The following is a 27122-nucleotide window of genomic DNA, read 5'->3' as shown; positions in this document are numbered from 1 at the left end:
TAAGGTGCTGTGGACTGATGAAACAAAGATTGAGTTACTTGGTCATAACAAGGGACGTTATGTATGGCGGCAAAAGAACACAGCGTTCCAAGAAAAACACTTGCTACCCACAGTCAAATATGGTGGGGGTTCCATCATGCTGTGGGGCTGTGTGGCCAGTGGCGGTACTGGGAATCTTTTTAAAGTTGAGGGTCGCATGGATTCCACTCAATATCCGCAGATTCTTGGGAATAATGTTAAGGAATCAGTCACAAAGTTGAAGTTACGCCGGGGCTGGATATTTCAACAAGACAACAACTCAAAACACTGCTCAAAATCTACCCGGGCATTTATGCAGAGGAACAAGTACAATGTTCTAGAATGGCCATCCCAGTCCCCAGACCCGAATACCATTGAGAATCTGTGGGATGATTTGAAGCGGGCTGTCCATGCTCGGCAACCATAAAACCTAACTGAACTGGAGATGTTTTCTAAGGAGGAATGGTCCAAAATACCTTCATCCAGAATCCAGACACTCCTTAGAGGCTATGGGAAGCGTCTAGAGGCTGTTATTTTAACAAAAGGAGGCTCTATTAAATATTTATGTGATTTTTCTATTGGGGTGCCCAAATGTATGGACCTGTCTAATTTTGTTTTGATGCATATTGCAAATGTTCTGTTAATCCAATAAACCTAATTTCACTACTGAAATATTACTGTGTCCATCACCACCTGCCTGGGGAATACAGGGTTCTCTTTGTCCTCTGGGAGTCGGTACATCAATCTACAACCTATGGATATAGTAGTGATGTAAGCTCAAATGCAACATGGGCTAAACTGTTTTTATATGCAAGAGGCATGCATAAGGTGTGTTTTCTTTGCTTTTTAGGAGCCAGTTTTTTCTTAGTGTAATGTTAGACTGGAGTAGTAGTATCATAGGTTATAGATGATGGACCACTTTTACTCAGTGATAGGACAGACTAACACACACTACTGTTTCCACTCGGCACACTATCTACTCTTCCATCACTTCTACTAACAGGCTTATAGTGGCTTACTGCTACTCCTGCAAATGAGCTTTTCCATGTTGGCCATCTTTGGGGATACATTCTATGCCTTCAACTGCACACGTTTTCATTCTTCATCTGCCTCCACACACAGTTGAAACATGTTCAATGTCTGTCTGGTTGTCTTGTTTGTCTCTTGTCTTGCCACCCTCTGTCTGTGAACATCTTCAATGATAATTAAAGCATCTCTGCTGGTTTTTCATTGATAATGCAACATTTAATATCTTTATCAGTCTCTAGCTAATCATTGAATAGCTAGTTTAGTAGAGACATAACTGACATCAGAGTTGCCATAAGTAGCTATCTATACATGTCTCAACCACTCTAAAAGCCAAGTGAAACTAGTTTTGGTGTATGCAAAATTGTCTAATTTGTCTTGGTAGAAATATTTGAATACCACCTCGGTGTTTATGCAAATTCCCCCCTCCAAACAGTTTGAGATCAGATTTCACCAGGAGTGGGGCTGTGATTGTCATTTATCTCATCGCTGGTGTTTTCGCTTGCAGCTGAAGACCCAGCTGACTGAGACTCTGTCAAAACTGGAGACCGAGGAGAGTGAGAGGCAGAAGGTGGCTGGAGATCTCTATAAGGTAAGACGGCCCCTTGTCCCTTAGGATTGGACTACCTTTAGTTTGTTTGGATTTACATTACTGTTAGAGAAACAATTAGTCACCAGTCCAAGTCTAGAAAGAAGCAACTTACTCAAGGAGCTGAGGATGTTAGCGGTTAGCCGCCGGAAAAAAAACATTTGACCGGTAATGCTTATTGGTCTATAGGGCGATTTTCATAATTGTGCTGTTAAATTGGCGAGTGTGTATTTTCGTTAGTCGCCATGCATCTTATTTATCACAAGTGCACAACACTGAACTGCAGAGCAAACTTGATGGCTCTTATACAGAAGCAGTCAGGCAAAATGAGGAGCTGAATTTGGTAAGCCTTGCTCACCCAAATAGGTGGAGCACTCATAACCTGTCCCTACTACACCAGTTTGAGGAGCGGAATAGCCTACCACATGTCAGACAGCGTGAGAGTAGCTCCTTAAAAAGTCTGTAAGCTACTGGAATGAAACCTGCTTTTGTAAGCCCAGTCATTGCACAACAAATAACAATTCTAAATGCAGTCACCTGTTAAAGGAGCTATTTTTATTACACAACTCGTAATTAAAGCGCGCCTCCAATTTGTCATTCGGTTGCATAGGCTATAGCCTGCCTAGCGTTGACTACCAGCAGGTCACCCACCACTTTGCAATGGGAGCTTGAGGCAGTGGAATTGTTTGAAACCTGAATTGTTTTAGTTCACTTCAAATAATGAGGCATGTCTTACCTTGCTTCAAAGTAGCCTTGCGAAAATCCATCTGTAGAAACGTGAAGGCAAATATTTTACAAAGGCTTGCTATTGCATTGCATGTTTCTATAAAGTGCTTAATGAAAAATGTCCTGCGCATGCATAGTACCAGAGAGGAAGAGGCAAAGGGAGAAGTTTCACTCTCCACAAAATCCGTCCAAAATAAGCCTAATACGTTTCTATGGGCTTATTTTGGGACTACGCTTGTAGTCCGGTTAACCGGTTAATGAGGGTCAGTTAGTCGGCAGCAAAATTGACCGAAATGTGCATCCCTACTAGGAGATAAATACACACTGAGCATTTGAATATGTGGAAGAGTTGAACACAATTATAATACCTGAAATGTAAAGCTTAAATGTTTCTGGTAATTTCCCCCACCCTGCTCCACCTCAGGCCCAGCAGTCTCTGGATCTGATCCAGGAGGAGGTGTGCAAGGAGACCGGCCAGGGTGACCTGATAGAGAACAGCAACCTCTCATCACACGTAAGACTCACTGGACGGGGAACTGTCTGTGGCTATATATTAAAGACAGTCCGTTGCACATGTCATCTAGGTAGTGTATATTCATGGTCAAAACAAAGGTATCTAGCCACTAAGAGTTCTAATATTGATAATTATTAGATGTAGTTGTGTGTTAAATGTAACCAGTCTTTAAATAGGGGTAGTTTTATTGACAAGTTATATTAAAGTGACTACAGGGTAGTAACCAACCTGTCACTGTGTCCCTCAGGAGGAGATTGACAGGAAGGAGAAGAAGACTGCAGGGCTGAACCAAACTGTGAGGGAACTGCAGCAGCTGCAACAGGCCGTCAACCGGCAACTCACCAAGAGACAGGAGGCGGTACGACGTATTTATTATGGATCCGCATTTAGATAATACAGCCATCAAATGAAGGCTTTAAAATATAGAAAAGGACATTTACTGAAGTAAATGTGTGCGCTTGCTACTCTTGCAATATTTATGGTTGTGAAGTGGTAATGATAGTAATATGGTTTTCATAGGTTGTGGGTTAGTTATAGTGACCTATTTTGGGGTGGTTTGTAGTTGTGTAGTTATTATAGTGGGATATATACAATGCATTCGTATTTATTATTTTGGACAGGTTTTCTCAAATGAAATAAAAACATTTTTTCTACACTGAAACAAAGTGTTTTTAGATTATTTTTTTTGAAAATGTATTATAATTTTTTTTTTTTAACAGATACCTTATTTACAGTATTCAGACCCTTTGCTATGAGAAATTGAGCTCAGGTGCATTATGTTTCCATTATCCTTGAGACGTTTCTACAACTTGACTGGAGTCCACCTGTGGTAAGTTAAATTGATTGGACATGATTTGGAAAGGCCTGTCTATATAAGGTCCCAAAGTTGACAGTGCTTGTCAGAGCAAAAACCAAGCCATGAGGTTGAAGGAATTGTCCGTAGAACTCCAAGACAGTATTGTGTCGAGGTACAGATCTTGGGAAGGGTACCAAAACATTTCTGCAGCATTGAAGGTTCCCAAAAACACAGTGGCCTCAATCATTCTTAAATGGAAGAAGTTTGGAACTACCAAGACTCTAACTAGAGCTGGCCACCCAGCCAAACTGAGCTATGAGGGGAGAAGGGCCTTGGTCAGGGAGGTGACCATGAACCCGATGGTCACTCTGACAGAGCTCCAGAGTTCCTTTATGGACAACCATCTCTGGAGCAAAGTACAGAGAGATCCTTGATGAAAACCTGCTCCAGAGCACTCAGAAACCTCAGACTGGGGCAAAGGTTCACCTCCATCAGGACAACGACCCTTAGTAGACAGCCAAGACAACACATGAGTGGCTTCGGGACAAGTCTCTGAATGTCCTTGAGTGGGCCAGCCAGAGCCCGGACTTGAACCCGATCAAAGATCTCTGGAGAGACCTGAAAATAGCTGTGCAGTGACGCTCCCCATCCAACCTGACAGAGCTTAAGAGGATCTGCAGAGAAGAATGGGAGAAACTCCCCAAATACAGGTGTGCCAAGCTTGTAGCGTCATACCCAAGAAGACTCAAGGCTGTGGTCACTGCCAAAGATGCTTCAACAAAGTACTGAGTAAAGGGTTTGAATACTTATGTAAATGTGCAATTTATTAGTATTTATTTTTTTACTTTAAAAATAAAAATGTTGCTTTGTCATTATGGGGTATTGTGTGTAGATTGATGAGATCATTTTTGTTTTAATCCATTTTTAGAAGAAAGCTGTAATGTAACAAAATGTTGAAAATGTGAAAGGGTATGAATCATTTCTGGATGCACTGTAATTGGCTAGTATAGTAGGCTAGAGTGAGTATTATAGCATCATAAGCCATAGATTGTGTTTTCAAGATCTCAAAATGTTTTAGTTTGAACATTCTAAAAGTTGTGTCAGTGATTTCAGTTTATAATGTTGAATCCAGCATTCCACCGTTGAAATGAATGGGGATACAACAATCTTTATAGTTTCTGAATGGTTGCAAGAAGCTGGGTTGTAAAAGCCATCTAAGTTGAGTCAGTCTGCACATTTCAACGTTGGTTTGGTGTTTGTGGCTTTAACGGTTCAAGAGCAATGGCAGATCCAAATCCTTTCCATTGAAGCCCATTGGATCTTTTATGAACATTTTAAAATGGTTACAGTTCAAAAAGCATAAATGGTTGAAATCTAGGCACGGTGCAACGTTTTACCATTCAGTCTATGGCTGTTGAAATACATAGGAATTTATGCAAATATGGATGTAGTGTAAAAAGTACAAGTAGTATCAATGTTTTTTTTCAGGTTCCAGCAGGAGGAGAATAATAATAAGTATGAACAGTTTCCAAGCACATCTGTTAAATCTGGGTTGTAACTGTCAAGCAAGTCTTTCTTGTAACACACAAAGAGGTCTTAAACCGTGCTTCCTTTTTCTCTCTCAGGAATCGGACAAAGACTCGCCTGAAGTATAGGGAGGGGAGGATGGACACTCCCAATCTTACTACAAAGACCACCCCCAACCTCCCCACCACCTCTCCTATCATGGCCTCCTCTCCTGTCACACTCCTCTCTTTCCCCGCACCTGTACTGTAGGCAGCCTCTTGCTGAACCTCTTTCACTGCCTGCCACTGACCTGTAACCTCTGACCTCCAGCTGCTCCTCCTCAGCAGGGTCAGGGAGAGACTTCGCTGGGCCCCAGAGGAGAGGGGCTCCCTCACGCTACACACACACACTCCGGACACCAAACCAGACCTTACTACTCCAAAGTCCCACCACATTCCTCATGATCCGTACAGTAGCACAGCCAGTGCTAAAGACATCCTACACATGTCAGACTGTGGCATCTCCCCCCCGTTTACCCCCCTTTTTCAATGGAAATCTTTGAATACAGATGTAAATTTTTTCTCTGTTAGTTTTCTTTGTCCAGAGGGTGATGAAGTGGATTCCTACTTCATTAAATTAACTTTGGTTCTCTTTCCTTTTTTAAGTTAAAAAAGGAAAAATGTATTGCTAAAAAAGTAACTGTTAGGACCTGCTGACATTACACTACAATTATTGATCTCCTTTGCTGACAGCTCACAAACTGTAAATGTGCATTGATCCATGAATACATAGGTACTGTATATGCATACTTTGGCTGAGGTATTTTGGAGGGGGCAAGGGCATGAGGGAGGGTCCCAGCATGTCAGACGGGTCACTAAGTAACTAACCATGGAGGAAGTCTAAGTGCAGAGCCAGTAGGAGGGAGGCTGTGACCCATCCTCGCTGTGGGAGCAGTAGGACAGGTCTACAGAATAGAGGTTTTAATCCTACTGTAACTACTTTAGGAAGAGGTGTCCCATATCATCTGTAATCAACACTCGCTATATTGTTGCTAATTTCATTAACATGGAATATTTCTTTTTTTTTGTAACAGGTGACAGTTAATTAAAGGGATGCTTGATAAATCTGCTCGCTGTCCTGTGTTTAGTTCTGCTTCTCTTGACTGCACTTCCTTTGCCATACCACCATGGGGCACCAATGTCCATATCCCTTTATTTGTTTGTTAAAATGTTGTCTATCCTGCACATACAAATTCAACCCCTTAACACATCTAGACACCACCTCCAAATGTAGTGTGCTACTTTGCCTTCTAGAGGCTTGAGTGAAGTGTTTGTTTTTTGCTTTCACTTATCTGATACTTTCAGACCTATGAAGAGCCATCAGTCTAGAAGTAACGGGCTGCGACTAGGGGTTGAATTTTGGGCTGGATGATCTTGTATCTCTGCAATGTGCCATTCAATTAGATTAGACCCTGACTTACTACAAATAAAAGGTAAGGCCATTCCCTCAGCTCTGATGACAAACGTGCTACGGGCTGCATGACTGACTAATAAGCAGAATAATGTTACGCTGTCCTCCCCTTTCAAGACAAACATCTTACTGTCATGTGGTGGGTGTAATTTTAGTTATGTGCTCTTTGTATGAGGGAGTTATATTAACCTGAAGACGTGGTGCACCGGTCAAAGGCAGTGAGGGAGGACCGCCCTTCCCAAATGGAACAGTAATCTGCACCATGCGGTCTTGTTGTCTATGGTGCGTTGTCCAGAAACATCTCTTTTCCATAAAATATATTTTTGAATTCATTGGGAAGGTAGATAAAGCATTTTTTTCAAAAGCAATCACTTTTGCATGTGAAAACAGAATCCTACACCTCACTTTTGTTTTGTGTTGAGGTTCTAACCTCACTCTTGCGAAACATTGATTCATCATGTTTACTGAAAGGAGGTATGGCTGTTGTGTGGCTGTCATAATGGATCACCAAGGACTGCCCCCTCCTGTCATACTTTACAACTGGAAATTACATGAGGTTTGTCACTGTGGTAGATGTACAAGCGGTGGATCTGTGAATGACGTCCAAGGTTTACCTCCCATTCCCAAAGAAATTCAACATATTAGAGGTGGGGAAGAGCTGAAAGATCTTAAAGAATTGTCTGTGGGGAGTGAGTGTTTGTCTCCAACTTCTTTATATTAGCTTAGATGGAGAGGAAATACCAGTTCCAAGGGATTGACATTCAGTGTGTGAGACAGATATAGGAAAATGGCACTGACAGAGGGCTGCCTCGCTTCTAGTCCTTAGGAAACTTTTCAGTATTTTCTTTTTTTATGTATTATTTCTTACATTGTTTGCCCAGAAAATCTTAAGTGTTATTACTTACAGCCGGGAAGAACTATTGGATATCAGAGTGGCGTCAACTTACCAGCACTACAATTCTATACTATCAATTGCATCTTAGCCTATGCCACTCTAACATTTCTTATCCATATATTTATATATTCTTATTCCATGAATTACTTAGATTTGTGTGTATTAGGTATTTGTTGTGGAATTGTTAGATATTACTTGTTAGATAATTTGCTGCACTGTCGGAACTAGAAGCACAAGCATTTCGCTACACTCCTAATAACATCTGCTAACCATGTGTATGTGACCAATACAATTTGATTTGATACAGTGAGTACAGTCATTGCTCTGCTCTTGTTGTTGTTGTCTGTAAATCTGCATGTGGTCCTCCAGGACTGTAGAAGAGCAACACAGAGTAACAAGACAACTTTTGTACATTAAGGGGTCAGGGGAGAAAGCAGCACAGGATCAGCACATTCCAAACATTCTCCCACACTGTCATGCTGTAGTCAGCTGATTGTGGGCCTGTCATGGAGACCAAGCTAGCGACAAACAGGCACCACACCATAACCTCAGCATACCCTTCTATACACTGATATGATACAGGCGAGGCCTTTTCTATGGTACATCAGTGTCTCTGTCAAACCCCTTATCAGATGTATGCAACCTGTGGAATAAACACAGTTGATTAACTTCCCTACACTGCAGATCTCCAGGAATCCAGTCACTAGATTTCTCCAGTGTTGGGGAAGCTACTCTGAAAATATTGTTTGCCAAAATACCAATTACTACACACTGGAAGAAGTTTAGCTAGACTAAAGCTACCCTAAAGAAAAATATAGTTTACTTAACTAAAGTTACTTTGAAAAAGTAGTTCACTACACCAAACTACTTATCATATATAAACATTATCACATCTAAAATATCATTATTATCATATATCTACACCTAATATGTAAGACTACAAATTGCAAGAACAGATCACTCTTCAATCAGATGTTAACATAATGTGTACTGTGCCCTATTAAACACAAAAAAAGTGAGCATTAGGCACACAAAAAGTGTTTCAAGTGAGAATAAGCCAGGTCTGTTGCTGACAATGCAAGTCTTTCCTGTCACCCATATTTTATTGGATTTAAAAAACAATTGTGTGTAGTTCCAGTAGTTAGCGACACCACAACATGAAAAAACGTTATGAACAACTGAAAACACTACCAATATTGGAATTTAGTTAAACTACCACCAAGCTACTGCAAAATTAAATTACTAGTTGAAGTACATGTAGTTCACTACTCCCCAAAACTGGATTTCTCACACACATGCATGCATTTTCCTGTGAAGCATGTCTCACTCTCTGTTTAAATATGACTCATGCCTGTTCTTGGAATGTATATACGAGTGTTTAAATGAGGACCATGTGAAGTTATGGAAATGTAGCCGAAATAGTAATCTAGAACAATCACATCCCACATCCCACAAACTCTTAACAACACACACATGTACACACTCTCGCTCTCTTCTAAGACTTATAGGAAACTTAACCACAGAAGAGGATGCAAGGGGAAGGCAGGGAGGGAGTAGGAAGTAAATAGGAGCTTTGTCTTTATTACATCATCATGGCTCATACAGTTAGTCACTATTGTGTGATAGTCTCTGTTCCATGCCTATTACCAAGAAATGTCCGACTTTGTACACAAACAAGCCAGACCCATCTCAACAGAGCAGCTCCCTCTCTGCATCTGCTTCCCATCAGTGTGGTATGTGCTAGAGAGCCTTTGATCCATCCACTCTGAGTGTGTGTATGTGTACACTAAACTGTGTATGTGATGAATAAAATTTGATTTGGTTTGCGAGTGTGTGTTTGGTGGAGGCGGGGGGGGGGTATGGAAAGGGAGTCTTACTGTGCTCTTTTAAACAGACAGTATGCTCTCAATGAAATGGGGGGACAGAGACTGTCACACACAAAAGTCAATAGTCATTATACCCCAGGCTGTTAAGACTAGCCTGGGGGCAGAAAGTTGGTGTTCACAGCACAAGTAGCTTGATCCTAATATACAGACAGACATGGAGGTTTATCTGTAGTAACAGTACTATTAATGGCCTGATATGGAGAACTATGAATGTAACCAGCAAATGCCATGGTTTAAAGTGGGTTGCAGTATTGCTTACAGATAGACAGGATTAGTACATCAAGAATAACATCAAAGTCCAAAATTCCTTTTGATGATGCATTACATATGAAGTAACACTCCTTAGACCGCCGTGACCCCCCCTCACCCCGACCTTTTGTTTTTGTGTTAACTGTTATTGCACTTTGAAATGTGCTATTGACAATGGAGAGTTAGGAGGTATGGGGCACTTAGCCAAGCTGAGCCTTGTGAAAACAGGACAGAGGCAGTCAATTGTTGATACAGCCAGAACTGTAGAAGTGGCACATTCACCAGAAAGGTGTGACAATGACTGGACATACAGGATAGGAAGACCAGAGGGATTTCCTAAATTGAAAATGTGAGGTTAATTTAACATTGGTTTGGATTCTGCTACTCTTAGCTAAGTAAGACGTTCGAGAAAAGTATTGAATAGTGAATGGCGCTGTCTTTTCTTTTATGCTCAACACATACAGTTACCTATCTAACAATATAGGATGACTTATGGACCGTTATGTGGCTCTTTTTGCAGGAGACAGCAGTGTGTGCCATAAAGGGGCAGATTTCCAAGTGGGGTAGGGAGAGTAAAATATTGATGCCTTGTGAAGATGGGTAAAACAGGCCCATGAAACGTTAGCTGCATATACTGTAAGTTGATGAGTGGTCAGAACCTCACCATTGTGTTACAGTGAATCACATTAAAGTGAGGCTAGAAGCTCAAAGGTGTAGGTCAGAGATATTCACTCCTGGGGGTAGACTAACTTATATTGAAAGGGAACTTTTCCCCAGCTCCCCCATTATTGTCACCCGATTGCAGCATTGTGTCTAACGGCAGTTGATGTGTTATTCACTTGAACTGCTGACTTTTCTTTGACCAAATAGAGAATGGTCTAATTCGACCCTTGTCATCCCTGTGGCCCCTCATTCTAGTTAGTCACAGCAGTCCACAGTATTTACATTTGCATCACTTGCTCTCAACACAAAACCGAGAGGATATCATTTTGACTGCTCAGTTTTATGCTGCATTCTGATAATCAGTCAATATGTTTAGACATAGTCATATGCACCCCCACCTACTTCTGTCCACGTGAGAAGAAATCCAGGCATAAATTGATGCGTTTTTGGGATACTCACCTTGTGGACAGCCTAAAGAATAATCATTCATAGGTGCGCTCTGCAAGCTATGGGAATCGTCTTGGACCCCCTGCCCATAATTGGACAGGTCTCATCTAAGTCTACGCTATTATGGTCTGAAAATGATAAAAAATGGCCTAGGAACGTGTGAGTTTCAAACGTTCTGTTTTTTCTAAATGATATGAACGTGGCAGTGTGAAATGTGAAAGCTATGATCCCTTTAAGAATAGACAGATAGTACTCTTTGTTTACATAATAGAAGGTGCCGCCTCATTCTAGCCATGCCCATGTGAGATATCGAACAAGGGACGTCTGTTCTAATTTATCGTATTTATTTGACTAAGATGTATTATAGAAATCAAATGATGAAAAATAAAATATCATATCCCTATATCAGCTTACATCGATAAAGTGTTGTGTAAATAAATGAGTCCAAAAAAAGTGATGAGAGGAATTTGTCTAAAGGTCCCCCCTGTTTAAAGTAAAGGACTGCTGAATGGTATGGTCCACCCCTGTGCCTGGCTGTTTATGCATCCGCTTTTAGAGCGGATTGAACTGGCAAATTGCGTTAATTACGACTTGCTTGTAACATATCTAACACAAAAACAATTATATTCGATTTTTTTTTTTAATAAGACGGCTCTATATGGTTGTAAAGACGTATACGACGTGATATTGTGTGAAATGGCAGCTGCTTACACCCTTTGAAGTGAATTTCCTATGATCGTTTCCTTTTGAATTTGGGCGAGTGCATTGAGATTGAGGGGCGCCTGCTGTCCATAGAAGCAAGAAAAAGCCTAATGTTTTCGCAAAGCCAGGAGGAACACTGCGGCCCGACTAAAGACCCAATAAAATACGGAGAGCTGGTAGTATTAGGGTAAGTTGGAGAAAGGCTTGTGTATTTTCTAAAGTCAACCAGTTCAGCTTGCTGACATTTTTTAGGCTAGGTGAAAAAGTCGAAGCTATGTTTGTGAACGTCACAACTTTTTTCCTGCACAGAAAACACGGGCTGGAGTTAAATATTTTTTCTGTTAATAAATATTAATGCTTAACTTCGATTTAGCTGTTGACAATAGGGTTAACTTACATGCACACTAGTAATTGGATATTAAACTAATTCTAATAACTTTTATTTGACACATGCGATGAATACGAAAAGTGTGGACTTTACCTTGAACCGCTTACGAGCCCTTACCCAACAATGCAGTTAAAAAGTAAGAAAATTGACGAATTGGTAAGAAAATAGTGAGACAATAAAATAAGGTATTTGGGGGGGATTGAGGTAATATGTAGGTTTGGTTAGGTGATTACCAGCTATGTACATGTAGGTAGGTGGCGAATAGCAGAAAGTCAATGTAGCCGTTTAATAACTGTAAAGCAGTCTTATGGCTTTGGGGTAGAAGCTGTTCAGGAGTCTTTTGGTCCCAGACTTGGCACTCTGGTGCTGGGTGATCGCAGATAGTACAGACTGTGACTTGGGTGGCTAGAGTATTTGACAATTGTTAGGGCCTTCCTCTGACACCGCCTGGTATAGAGGTCCTGGATGACAGGGAGCTCGGTCCCGGTGATGTACTGGGCCGTACACACTACCCGCTGTAGTGGCTTGCAGTTGGATGCAGAGCAGTTGCTATACCAAGCAGTGATACAGCCAGTCAAGATTCTCTCAACGGTACAGCTGTAGAGTATCTGAGGGCCAATGCCAATTTTTTTTTTCATCCTCCTGAGGGGGAAGAAGTGTTGTTGTGCCCCCTTCACGTGTTGGTGTGTTTGGACAATGATTGGTCCTTAGTGATGGGGAAATTGAGGAACTTGAAGTTCTTGACTGTCTCCTCTACAGCCCTGTTGATTTGAATAGGGGCATGCGCGGCCCTCCGTTTCCTGTAGTCATGATCACCTTCTTTTGTCTTGCTGACATTGAGGGAGAGGTTGTTGTCCTGGCACCACACTGCTAGGTCTCTGACCTCTTCCCTGTAGGCTGTCTTATCGTCTTTGGTGATCAGGCCAACCACGGTTGTGTCATCAGCAAACTTAATGATGGTGTTGGAGTTGGGTGTGGCTACACAGTTGTGGGTGAACTGGGAGTACAGAAGGGGGCTAAGCACCTACTCCTGAGGGGCCCGTGTGTTGAGGGTCAGCATGGCGGATGTGTTGTTGCCTACCCTCACCACCTGTGGGTGGCCTGTCAAAGTCCAGGATCCAATTGCAGAGGGAGGTGTTTAATCCCAGGGTTTAGTCCTTAAGTCCTTAACCAACAATGCATTTCAATAAATAGAGTTAAGGAAATATTTGCTAAATAAACTAGTGAAAAAAATTGAAAATAATAAATAATAAAGTAACACAAGAAAATTACATAACAATAGGCCATATACAGGGGTACCAGTACAGAGTCAATGTGTGGTACATATTAGTCGAGGTAAAGTGACTGCATAATTAATAAACAGTGAGCAGCAGTGTAAAAACAAAGGGGGGAGGGGGGGGGGGGTTGTGTCAATGTAAATAGTCTGGGTGGCCATTTGATTAATTGTTCAGCAGTCTTATGGCTTAGGTGTAGGCCCTCTGGTACCGCTTGTCGTGCGGTAGCAGAGAGAACAGTCTATGACTTGGATGACTGGAGTCTTTGACAATTTGTTGGGGGCCTTTACGGTCAGATGCTGAGCAGTTGCCATACCAGGTGGTGATGCAACCAGTCAGGATGCTCTCGATAGTGCAGCTATAGAACATTTTGAGGATCTGGTGACCCATGCCAAGTCTCCTGAGGTGGAAAAGGTGTTGCCGTGCCCTCTTCATGACTGTCTTGGTGTGTTTGACCATGACACTTTGTTGGTGATGTGGACACCAAGGAAGTTGACTCTCGACACCAATGATCTTAACTCTCGACCTGCTCCACTTCAGCCCCGTCAGTGTGAATGGGGGGCCTGTTTGGACCTCCGTTTTCTATAATCCACGATCATCTCGTTTGTCTTGCTCACATTGAGGGAGGGGTTGTTGTTCTGGCACCACACTGTCAGGTGTCTGACCTCCCTATAGGCTGTCTCGTTGTTGGTCATCAGGCCTACCACTGTTGTGTCATCAGTAAACTAAATGATGGTGTTGGAGTCGTGTTGGCCATGCAGTCGGTTGAACTGAGAGTACAGGAGGGGACTAAGCACACACCCTTGAGGGGCCCCAGTGTTGAGGATCAGCGTGGCAAATTTGTTGCTGCCTACCATTACCACCTGGGGGGTGGCCCGTCAGGAAGCCAGGATCTAGTTGCAGAGGGAGGTGTTTAGTCCCAGGGTCCTTAGTGATGAGCTTTGTGGGCACTGATGTTGATTGCTGAGTTGTAGTCAATGAACAGCATTCTCACATACAGGTCCTTGCAAAAGTATTCATCCCCCTTGGTGTTTTTCTTATTTTTTTGCATTACAACCTGTAATTTTGAATGGATTTCATGTCATGGACATACATGAAATGGTCCAAATTGGTGAAGTGAAATAAATGAAAATATGGAAAAGTGGTGCGTACATATGCATTCACCCCCTTTGCTATGAAGATCCTAAATAAGATCTGGTACATTCAATTACCTTCAGAAGTCACATAATTAAAGTCCACCTGTGTGCAATCTAAGTGTCACATGATCTCAGTATATATACACCTGTTCTGAAAGGCCCCAGAGTCTGCAACACCACTAAACAAGGGGCACCACCAAGTAAGTGGCAAGGAGCTCTCCAAACAGGTCAGGGACAAAGTTTTAGAGCTGTACAGATCAGGGTTTGGTTATAAAAAATTATCTAAAACTTCAAACATCCCACAGAGCACTATTAAATCCATTATTAAAACATGGAAAGAATATGGCACCACAACAAACCTGCCAAGAGAGGGCCGCCCACCAAAACTCACGGACCAGGCAAGGAGGGCATTAATCAGAGTGGCAACAAGGAGACCAAAGATAACCCTGAAGGAGCTGCAAAGCTCCACAGCGGAGATTGGAGTCTGTCCATAGGACCACTTTAAGCCATACACTCCACAGAGCTTGGCTTTATGAAAGAGTGTCCAGAAGAAACTGTGAAACTGGTCAGAATTGAAGGAATGATGGATGGCGCTAAATACAGGGAAATTATTGAGGGGAAACTTGTTTCAGTCTTTCAGAGATTTGAGACTGGGACGGAGGTTCACTATCTAGCAGGACAATGACCCTAAGCATACTGCTAAAACAACACTTGAGTGGTTTAAGGGGAAACATTTAAATGTATTGGAATGGCCTAGTCACAGCCCAGACCTCAATCCGATTGAGAAACTGTAACTTAAAGATTGCTGTACCCCAGCAAAACCCATCCAGCTTGAAGCAGTTTTGCGTTGAAAAATGGGCAAAATTTCCAGTGGCTAGATGTGCCAAGCTTATAGAGACACCCCAGGAGACTTGCAGCTGTAATTGCTGCAAAAGGTGGCTCTACAAAGTATTGACTTTAGGTGGGGTGAATAGTATTGCACGCTTAAGTTCAGTTTTTATGAATATCATTTTTTATGTCTTGTTTGTTTCACAATAGAAAAATATATTTTGCATCTTCACAGTGGTAGGCATGTTGTGTAAATCAAATTATACATTTTAATTCCAGGTTAAAAGGCAATAAAATAGAAAAAAATGCCAAGTGGGGTGAATACTTTTGCAAGCCACTGTAGGTGTTCCTTTTGTCCAGGTGGGAATGGGCAGTGTGGAGTGCGATTGAGATTGCCTCATCTGTGGATCTGTTGGGGTGGTATGCAAATTGGAGTGGGTCTGGGGTTTCTGGCATGGTGGTGTTGGTGTGAGCCATGACCTGCCTTTCATAGGACTTCATGGCTACCCACGGGGCGGTAATCATTCAGGCAGGTTACCTTCGCTTTCTTGGGCACAGGGACTATGGTGGTGTGTTTGAAACATATAGGTATTACAGACTCCGACAGGGAGAGGTTGAAAATGTCAGTGAAGGCACTTGCAAGTTGGTCTGTGCATGCTTTGAGTACACGTCCTGGTAATCGGTCTGGCCCCGTGGGTTTGTGAATGTTGTCTAGTTTAAAGGTCTTGCTCACATCGGCTACGGAGAGCGCGATCACATTGTCGTCCGGGATGGCTTGTGCTCTCATGCATACTTCATTGCTCGCTTTGAGGTAACATTGAAGCAATTTAGCTCCTCTGGTAGGCTCGCGTTACTGGGAAGCTCGTGGCTGGGTTTCCCTTTGTAGTCCGTAATATTTTTAAAGCCCTGCCTCATTCTCGCCGAGCGTTTTAGCCGGTGTAGTAGGACTCAATCTTAGTCCTGTATTGATTATTTTGCCTGTTTGATGGTTTGGCTGAGTGCATAGCGGGGTTTCTTAGATTAGTGTCCCACACTTTGAAAGCGGCAGCTTTAGCCTTTAGCTTGGTGAGGATGTTTGCCTGTATCCATGGCTTCTGGTTGGGAAATGTACGAAATTAACTTTTTAGCTTATCTGCCAAGGGGACTGGTAGATGAAAAAATCCACCAGCCAATCATATTTTTTACATGTTTTTTTGTGTCACATATACATTAATTTCAGTATGTTTCATTGAGATAAGGTATTATGTTGATTACAAACTTAAAGAGGAGGCCAGAGCAAAATTTGAAACAATTGTTATTATATTGATCAACGGTTAATCAAATCAAGTTTATTTGTAGAGCACACTTTAAAAACAACTGTAGTTGACCAAAAGTCCTATACATAGTGAAAAAATGCCAAACAGTGGGCACACAATGGAATAAACCAAACATATCAGATACAATGAATAAGCGTACATGGAAGTCAAAACAGGGCAACAACAATGGTAAGATGCAATTATGAGAAGTGCAGTGGACATAGAACTGGTGCTCTCCTGATACAGAGGGGAAGCAGGTCTACAAATCCTTTACTTTGAGTAGAAATACCCTGAAAAAATACAGGTAAAATAGAGACTTATCAGATGCTGGTTATTTTTTGCTGTGGCACGATTTAATTTCCCAGCCTGAATACAACTTAAGAAGTCTTCAACTCAAACTTCTACTGAAGTATTTGATATTATATGTACTTATGGATCAAACATAATAGTAAATTAGGTTTTGTAAACCTATCAGATGCTGAATCAACTTAACGTCAATCCACTGGTCAGGGATCCTTTCAACATGGATGCCAGAGGTCTCAACAGGCTTGTTGTGGTCCACCAGAGTTTCCATTTCAGTGTCACCAAAATCTAGAATTACTGTATACATTACAACAAGCATCATGCAGTTTTCATTCTCAAACTATAAAAATATGATGATGAACCTGAGCCTAACTGCCCTTTAATATAAAACAAAGTTATCTGCTGCATCTCCTGACTCTGGCCAGTTGGTGAAGCTGACCAGCTTGGTGGCACACAGGACCCGTAACACTGGCGTCCTGGAACCTGTCACTCATACTCTCGACTAGCCCGTCAAGCGTTTTGTCTTGTGAGGTGACGAGGGTCTTGCTGTCACCTCTATTCAGTGAAATTCCTTCATCTGAAGCCACAGAAATGGATAACAACCTCCTCCCTCGCAGTACTGGAGTATTTCCTGGCCTTGGCCTGCTGCACACCTCTGATATATGACATATGACACTTTATCAGTGCATAAAGCATTGAAACATGATGTTACCAATTTGTAACCGTGTTTGTTATTTACTGGACATTACGTATTGATGATGACTTTTAGAGTACGTAGCATGGCAATCTAGAATAACTACCTGTTCCAGGTGCTGGACACGCCCCTGGTAACCTCGCAGGAAGTGGTCCAGTGCACGTAATGGGTGTCCTACCCATCGGGTCCCGACAATTCTGGTGGGCACCAGTGGTGTGCGCCCAAGAGCCTGGAAGCTGTTTACCAGGTTTACCCTGTTCAGTGGACTGCTGTGGTAGAAGTTGTAGAGCCCACTGAAGAGGTCTTCTACTTTCTGAAACATTAGGTTGGACCAGATGGCATCCGAAAAGGTCAGTTCAAGGCGGTGTGCCATACAGTGGATGCTGATGATGTAGGCCCTGCCCCCCTTCAGCCGGCTGACCACACCATTCTTGGCTCTGGTCATCACAGTAACTCCATCTGTTCCCAGAGCGACCAACTTGCTCCCCCACTCATCACACACTCCCACTCCCTAAAATGACATCCAAAATAGATCATCCTTTTCAAGATTGATATAGGCATATACTGTACCAGTCAAAAGTTTGGCCACACCTACTCATTCCAGGGTTTTTCTTTATTTATTTTTTTACTATCTTCTGCATTGTAGAATATTAGTGAAGACATCAATACTATGAAATTACACACATGGAGTCATGTAGTAACCAAAAAAAGTGTTAAACAAATTAAAATATATTTGAGATTCTGCCAAGTAGCCACCCTTTGATAACAGCTTTGCACACTCTTGGAATTCTCTCAACCAGCTTCATGAGGTATTTGGAATGCATTTCAATTAACAGGTGTTCCTTGTTAATTTGTGGAATTTCTTTCGTTAATGAGTTTGAGCCAGTCAGTTGTGTTGTGACAAGGTATGGGTGGTATACAGAAGATAGCCCTGTTTGGTCAAATGTTATGGCAAGAACAGCTCAAATAAGGAAAGAGAAATTACAGTCCATCATTACTTTAAGACGTGAAGGTCAGTCAATAAGGAACATTTCAAGAACTTTGAAAGTTTCTTCAAGTGCTGTCGCAAAAAGGATCAAGCGTTATGATGAAACTGGCTCTTGTGAGGACTGGCACAGGAAAGGAACACCGAGATACCTTTGCTGCAGAGGATAAGTTCATTAGAGTTACCAGCCTCAGAAATTGCAGCCCAAATAAATGCTTCAGTCTGCATTTCTTATACCAATAGACCATTCCACGAGAGATGCAAACTCTTGTTTGCTGAATGCTAAATATAGCAGCCAATAGAACTCACGGGAAGTTTGAAAGAATTGCGAACGCCCGATGGCTGTAGGCTATGACCGTTTTTTATTCAGACCATATCCATTCAATCTTAGTGAAGAGAGACTGCTTTCACTTATAATTCTAGACCAACTATATTATATTAAGCATGTCATTAGAATGATGAAGATGAGGACAACTTATTTCATTTAACTGTTGTGAGAAAGAGGTGGTAGGCTATAACAACATTGGAGGAAATATTATGAAAGGTATGAGTCAGCCTACTACTAATTATAGAAATAGGCCCTATTATATTTCAAAATGTAAAATCAAATTCGCTAGCCTATACTTGTGCTGCACCAGATTTGCATGTTCTCTCCCAACTTCATCATAATTTGAAGGAGGTGTGTAAATCCAGTCTATATAATAGTAATGTCATTCCCACTAAAAAAAGATTACCCTACTGGAGCTTTTTTAATTGATTTACCCAAAAGGGCATATAGCTAGCTACATCTATGGGCTTTCTTTTTTTTCATGCATTATGTGCAGTAGCCTATATCATATGTATTGGATAATGACACAATCATTTAGTATTTTTTGGGACTTGTGCGCATAAAATGTATTTTAATGTAGGGCTTCCAAAATGTATTTAATATATGGCTCATCAGGCTCAGGTAGCATCAGGTTTGAAATGTATTTAATATATGGTTCATGAGGCTCTGGTAGTATCAGGTTTGAAATGTATGTAATATATTTCTCATCAGGCTCAGGTAGCATCAGGTTTGAAATGTATTTCAAATCCAGGCACAGGCCTATTTTCTATGCTATTTAGTTACACTTATGGTTTTGGGCGGAAATACTGGGTTACCCGGGAGAGAAGTGATTTGTTCTCGGGATAAAACATCTGTAAAATACTGGCAAAATATTCAACCATAGTGCCAACTATTGATGACAAAGTTAGGATCAGCGGAAAGAAATCACACAAAAATAGCACAATTGATCAGGAGCCCGTAAAACGGCAGCCATCCCCTCTAGCGCAATTATTTTATGGCAAAAGGCTGTGGGGCATTAGTCATGTAAACACCTCACTCTGCTTATCTTAATTGCCTTAAAGTCATAATCGGGTAAAAAAAACACCTGGTTTTCTGAGCAATCTTTCAAATTATTAGGACATGTAACAGCAAATGCATCCAACAAATGTGTAGAGTCACATGCTATGTAGTCAGTCGTTGTGTGCTAAGAATATAGGTCCAAATACTAAACTTTTAACTGCTTTAATACACGTGAATTTGTCCCAATACAATTGGTCCCCTAAAATGCCGGGACAATGTACAGTGCTATAATTTCTAAACTGTTCACCCGCTATAGATGAAAATCTTTAATTTGAAAGTATGACAGTCAAGACTTTAACCTCATAGTCATTGTAAAATTTCAATGCCAAAACCAACAAAAAAAAATCACTGTGGCAATACTTTTGGTGCTTACTTTTTAAATGAGCATACAAGTATGTTTAATTTGATTTAAAGCAGTCCTGCATCACTGTTTGGAGTGCGGTGCCATACCTTTAGCTCTGTGATGCAGCAGAGCTGGCACGTCGAAGATAAAGTAGCGGCAGATGTCTCTGGAGGGGTCATGACTACGCACTAGCTGTTCTCCAGACAGTGGTAATACTGGAATGTGTCCCAGGCACTGTTGGTGGCCACGTCACCTCCCTCAGAACCATTGAAGATCTCCAGGTTCTTAGTGGGGTATCAGCACAATCTATAGAGGACAGAAGATGTAATTAGTGGGGAGGACTAACCGAGTCGATGAGTGTGTATGGGGACTGCATCACTGAGTGCAGAGTAGAGGGGCAAGCTCAGACAAACGGTGTAGTCTATCCCTGCCTTAACACTGATCTGTGTTCTTAGGCAAAATTGTGAGTGAGCCCACTCCCTTGGCTGAGAAGCAACCCCACACATGAATGGTCTCAGGATGCCTTACTGTTGGCATGACACAGGACTGATGGTAGCGCTCACCTTGTCTTCTCCGGACAACCTTTTACCAGATGCCCTAAACAATCAGAAAGGGATTCATCAGAGAAAATGACTTTACCCCAGTCCTCACCAGTCCAATCCCTGTACCTTTTGCAGAATATCAGTCTGTCCCTTATGTTTTTCCTGGAGAGATTTGGCTTCTTTGCTGTCCTTCTTGACACTGTGCCATCCTCCAAAAGTCTTCGCCTCACTGTGCGTGCAGATGCACTCACGCCTGCCTGCTGCCATTCCTGAGCAAGCTCTGTACTGGTGGTGCCCCGATCCCGCAGCTGAATCAACTTTAGGAGACGGTCCTGGCGCTTGCTGGACTTTCTTGGGCGCCCTGAAGCCTTCTTCACAACAATTGAACCGCTCTCCTTGAAGTTCTTGATGATCCGATGAATGGTTGAATGGTTGATTTAGGTGCTCTCTTACTGGCAGCAATATCCTTGCCTGTGAAGCCCTTTTTGTGCAATGCAATGGTGATGGCACGTGTTTCCTTGCAGGTAACCATGGGTGACAGAGGAAGAACAATGATTCCAAGCACCACCCTCCTTTTTTTTTTTTTTTTTTTCACCTTTATTTAACCAGGTAGGCTAGTTGAACAGGTTCTCATTTGCAACTGCGACCTGGCCAGAAACTTCCAGTCTATTATTCGAACTCAATCAGCATGAGAGTGACCTCCAGCCTTGTCCTCGTCAACACTCACACCTGTGTTAACGAGAGAATCACTGACATGTCAGCTGGTCCTTTTGTGGCAGGGCTGAAATGTAGTGGACATGTTTTTGGGGGATTCAGTTAATTTGCATGGCAAAGAGGGACTTTGCAATTCATCTAATCACTTTTCATAACATTCTGGAGTATATGCAAATTGCCATCATACAAACTGAGGCAGCAGACTTTGTGAAAATTCATATTTGTGTCATTCTCAACTTTTGGCCACGACTGTACACAATGTGTGTCATACACACGCGCTTTCATATACAAACCCACTACTCACTTGCTCGTATTCAACAAACGTAGAGAGAGTTAGAGACGAGGTGTGTCTTTATCGTGATCCAGGATGGAGGAATATTATTTGGTTGTCGTCATCTGGCATGGTGATAGCACAGTGGCTGTTTGTTGGTCACACTGCGACACATCACTGTCACCACCTTCAACTGGTTTGGTAACTACGCCAACACAACAGGTACGTAGGCATTGGAGTTTGATACCCCTGGTCAGGATTCCACTGAGGAAGGTGGATGGCTACATATGTGCCGAGTTCTGTAAGGCACATGATGAGTTGGAACATTCATGACCCCAAAAGCCTTACATGAAAGTTGCGTCAAGGTCAAAGGTGACTCACCTGTCAACTTGGCGTCCTCTGCCTCGTAGTGGTCCAGGGCGGTGCAGTAAAAGCCGGACTCCACCTTGTCAGACGTATGTTCTCTACACACACACTGACCTGTCTCGTGAGGGCGAGAGTAAAAACAGTCAGGAAATGGCATAGGCCAGAGTTGAGATGTTGCATTCAAGGTGTAACAGTTGATTTTTAAAGACTGTTGGTGTATCAAAAGAAGCAACTAAGGATAATAATTTAGCTAAATAAGTGATAACGTACTGAGTCGAGCTGTATCCGATCACGCCACTCGTCAGTCAGTAGGGCCCAGTATTGAACAGCCTGCTGTCATTTCATGCCCAACTCTCGTTGTGGAGAGCTATCCAATTACATAAGGTACTTGTACAAATTCTATATAGAACAGTCCTTGATAGAACAATATTTCTAATCAAATAGAAAGCAGTTGGTGAAAGTCAATAACATGTCATCCTCTCAATGTGACAAATGTCCTAATAACAATGCCTTCGTACAGCGTCAATGCAATTACAGGAACACTCAGTACCACTAATGATTAAGTTATTGAGGTGATTTGATCGAAGTCATTGTTACCTGCAGGAAGACCCAGTGCGCTGTGTATAGAGAGCCTATGTACTCGGAACAGAGTGGATTCTGTATCTGCTATCTCTGTCAGCTAAGGACAGAACAACTTCCCCACCACATAGTGAAAGTGGGCCTGTATGAAGAGAGGGAATGGAGAAAGATGGTTAGAGGTCATTATCTTTTATTGTAACTGCACAAAACTGCCAGAGTAAAAGTAATAAAATCTGCATTTCACATAGACCATCTCTGTGTGCAGTTAGCAGCTTACAATATTGCCCATGTACACTGAACCAAAATAAAAACAAGATGTATTGGTGCACAAATGTGTCTATCCCTGTGAGCATTTCTCCTTTGCCAATTATAATCCATCCACCTGACAGGTGTGGCATATCAAGAGGCTGATTAAACGGCATGATCATTACACAGATGCACCTTGTGCTGGGGGACAAAAGGCTGTGCAGTTTTATCACAACACAATGCCACAAGTTGAGGGAGCATGCAATTGGCGTGCCACCAGGGCTCTTGCCAGAGACTTGAATGTTAATTTCTCTACCATTAGCCGCCTCAACGTCATTTTAGAGAATTTGGCAGTACATCCAACCGGCCTCGCAACCACAGACCACGTGTAACCATGCCAGCCCAGGACCTCCACATCAGGCTTCGTCCCCTGCAGGATCGTCTGAGACCAGCCACCTGGACAGTCGATGAAAGAATTTCTGCACAAACTGTCAAACCGTCTCAGGGAAGCTAATCAGCGTGCTCTTTGTCCTCACCAGGGTCTTGACCTGACTGCAGTTCGGTGTTGTAACCGACTTCGGTGGGCAAATGTATTTTTATTTAACTTATTATTATTATTATTATTTATTTTTTTTACTAGGCAAGTCAGTTAAGAACAAATTCTTATCTTCAATGACGGCCTAGGAACAGTGGGTTAACTGCCTGTTCAGGGGCAGAACGACAGATTTGTACCTTGTCAGCTCGGGGGTTTGAACTTGCAACCTTCCGGTTACTAGTCCAACGCTCTAACCACTAGGCTACCCTGCACACCTTTGATGGCCACTGGCATGCTGGAGAAGTGTGCTCTTCTCAGACGAATCCCGATTTGGCAGTCTCGTCCAGTTTATAGTTCTTTATGATGGCCACATTAGCATTGACCTTTTGGAGTGTAATTAGACTTAGCTAGCTAGACTTAGCTAGCTATGTGCTTAAATGTTAGTTAATTAGTTAACTTCCTAGCTAGCTGACACTAACCTAGCTTGCCTAATCAATAGCCTGCTTTAATAAAAGACCAACTTACTACCAATTTTAATATTGAAATCATAGTTGGTTGGTTAGGTTCTCTACTGAAACTATACCTTTTTATCGTCGGCCATTGTCCCTACATCACCACCATTGCCTTTCACTGTCAAAATACAATTTCCTTTAAATAACTCAGCCACAGTCAATTGGCTGCATCCAAAAAATGTATTAAAACCAAAACAAACTTTTTGGTCTTACTTTAAAATCATGGTTAGGCATAAGGTTAGTTATAAAATCTGATTTTAAGAGAACATGTCGAAATAGGTGTGGTTTAGCCATAATAATTAAGAATTTGAAGCGGTGTTAACTAGTGACTACCATGTTCATTGTCTGGAATTTTGACGCAGCATCATCTGGGTATGTATGCAACAAAAGTTCAAAATTCACCTTCTGATACCAGTTCTGTCAAGCCGCCTACGCATACAGTTTGACTCTATGTTCGATAAATCCAACATATTCACCACACTGCAACTGCCTCTGCAACGCAATGCTGCAAGGCAAACGCAGGGTTTCATTGGAAATGAATGTAATTCTGGTGTACCAAAATGCAATGACACTGTCGGATCTAAGCATAATAATACAACTATTGCAGTTGCAAGAGCAAGAATTTATTTTTTGTGAGAAGAGAAATCCATTTGGGGATGTTGAGTTTGCGCAACCATCCTCTGCTCATTCCGCGTGCGCTCACGGGACCCATCCTCTGTGCGCTAGTCTGTGTTTGCTTCCTCACTGATGTTTTAATCATTCTCAACAGTGTCACCTCATGCTCAATGGGCTTTAGAAGCTGATTTGACCCCATACCTGGCAATACAATGTCACATTAATCTTACTCTATGTTGAAGAATACCCATCACAAAGAGCAAATCTGAACACTGATTTTTTGCAGGTTTCACAAAAAGAGATGTCCCACAGATTTGAACGTTCTTAGCATGGCACTTGCTTTACATTTGGGCTGTATAACGCCTAATTATCATAACGGACAGTATTGGGATTTTTAGACACGGGTAACAACTGCCACATTGTTTTCAAATGATTTATGTATTTTAAGGACCACATTATTGATATTTAGTGAAAACAGATTGGTTTACTGCGGTTTTGTAGAATTCTCACAGCATCCATTGTTTGCCAGGTGAACTGACTGACTTACTCACATAATGAAAGTTATAAAGGATGTTCTCTCTCATTTTAGATATAAATGTCATTCAGGGAATTTAAAACTCCTTAATTCAATAAACATCTCCCATTGACCCATTTTAGGAAAATCCAAAACATCAGTAGACATGTTTCTAACATTTTACGCAATTGCATGCTATACAGTAAGTAGGCCTTCACTACACAGCTTTTGTTGAAATTCTCATGTAGCTATGTGCCATAGATGTGATGTGTCTGTGTCCACGTATTAGCTCCCATAACACTGGTGGTGTAGTAATACCCCCCATGGGGCTAAGAAAAGCACTTTAATCTGAATTTTTCTTAGTGATGAGTTTCTGAGCCTGTTTTGGTGGGACATTGATTATTAATGCTCTGTCTTTACCATTGTAGATGTTACTCTCATTCAGCAGTGCTTCGTAGCTATCCTCCTTGGGCAACATTTCATTGTGCTTCAGGCACAACCACCTAGACTTTTTGTCAACAACAACAAAAAATCCAGAAGAAAAGTGTGGCCTTGCAGTGCTTTCATTGTAAGGTGTTATTAAACATTTATGGAGAGAGAACGAAATAATACATCAGTCATTTCTCTGGTGTTTGGTGCTTTGTAAATTTCATGTACAGAGCATCTGTTAAAAGCATTTTGCATTTCAAATCTATGTGTGGCCTGTGTCCCCTGCACTCAGGGTTCTACACTAACCTTTTCTACTGGCGGCACTGGTGCTACCAACCTTTTCAGTTGGTGGCACCAGCACATGATTAGGTCGCACAATCTTTTAAATAAATATAATAATTGATCATGATCTGGCCTCTGTCCCATAATGTTCCTTCATTCCATATAGAACCAGGCTAAGAATGACTAGCCACATTTTTAAATTAGCATGCTTTGTGTTTTTTAATTAGGATAGATTTACTGTAACAGCAAAGAAAAGACACTTAAATAATGTGCAAAATATATTTTTTACGGATCTCAAAGTTACAAAGTTACATTTGTATTTTTACATGTTTTCTTTTTTTTATGCAAAGTCCTCTAGAGCAGGGGTGTGGGCCACAAAACATCGGAACTCATGAGGGGCAGCAGTGACTCTTCGGTCTGCGTACCCACATCTCCCACAGGGCGGCGAGCAATTGGCCCAGCGTCATTGGGGTCCGCCGCGGTAGGCTGTCAATGTAAATAAGAATTTGTTCTTAACTGACTTGCCTAGTTTAATAAAATAAAAAATGTAACCACATCAGGGGACCATTTTGAGGTCTGGGAAAAATCTGAGAAATTTAGATTTTTTTGTTGTTAGCCTTTAATTCAGGTAAACTCCAGACAGTTGTTTGGCCAGCGGTGTTTCTGTAGCGCACTTAGGATGGAGTTTCAAAACAAATGTCCACTGTATTGATGCAAATAATCATGATTCTGCCAGGAAGGTGCAGGCTACTTTGAAGTTAAATGTTTATTGCCTTTCCATCTACCTGACAACATTTAGCCTACACAAAGCATGGCTAACGGCTACACAAAGTTGTAGGCCCTACGCGCACCACACAAAGCAGGGCTCCACATTCAGGTATATTTTCCAGGGGCACACCGGGCCAGTGCCAACTGAAAGCTACTTGCATAAATAAAAATATATATACTTGCCCGGGGACAAGATCTGACAGGAATTTTTAAAATTCTATAATTTTTTTTATTTAACCTTTATTTAACCAGGTAGGCTAGTTGAGAACAAGTTCTCATTTGCAATTGCGACCAGGCCAAGATAAAGCATAGCAGTGTGAACAGACAACACACAGTTACACATGGAGTAAACAATTAACAAGTCAACACAGTAGAAAAAAATAGTCTATATACATTGTGTGCAAAAGGCATGAGGAGGTAGGCAAATAATTACAATTTTGCAGATTAACACTGGATTGATAAATGATCAGATGGTCATGTACAGGTAGAGATATTGGTGTGCAAAAGAGCAGAAAAGTAAATGAATATAAACAGTATGGGGATGAGGTAGGTAAAATTGGGTGGGTTATTTACCGATGGACTATGTACACCTGCAGTGATCAGTTAGCTGCTCAGATAGCAGATGTTTG

General features: G+C 41.7%; 2 protein-coding genes across 3 annotated transcripts in view; both read left to right on the top strand.

Annotated features, from left to right (window-relative positions):
• LOC124001106 (kinectin-like) overlaps positions 1–6303 on the top strand; it is a 48386-nt gene extending 42083 nt beyond the window's left edge. For both annotated transcript variants that reach the window (XM_046307658.1, XM_046307659.1), the window contains 4 exons: positions 1553–1636; positions 2784–2873; positions 3121–3231; positions 5295–6303. In XM_046307658.1, the coding sequence (XP_046163614.1) occupies positions 1553–1636; positions 2784–2873; positions 3121–3231; positions 5295–5324 (315 nt within the window). In that variant the 3' untranslated portion in view covers positions 5325–6303. The remainder of the gene's footprint in view (positions 1–1552; positions 1637–2783; positions 2874–3120; positions 3232–5294) is intronic.
• Positions 6304–11323: 5020 nt separating this feature from the next.
• LOC124001743 (E3 ubiquitin-protein ligase pellino homolog 2-like) overlaps positions 11324–27122 on the top strand; it is a 46994-nt gene continuing 31195 nt past the window's right edge. Inside the window, exon 1 of the mRNA XM_046308770.1 lies at positions 11324–11674. Coding sequence (XP_046164726.1) covers positions 11598–11674 — 77 coding nt within the window. The 5' untranslated portion in view covers positions 11324–11597. The remainder of the gene's footprint in view (positions 11675–27122) is intronic.

Source organism: Oncorhynchus gorbuscha, linkage group LG17, assembly GCF_021184085.1.
Source record: "Oncorhynchus gorbuscha isolate QuinsamMale2020 ecotype Even-year linkage group LG17, OgorEven_v1.0, whole genome shotgun sequence".
Lineage (NCBI taxonomy): Eukaryota > Metazoa > Chordata > Actinopteri > Salmoniformes > Salmonidae > Oncorhynchus > Oncorhynchus gorbuscha.
The sequence above is the reverse complement of the archived record's forward strand: the minus strand, read 5'-3'. Positions and strand labels throughout refer to the sequence as shown.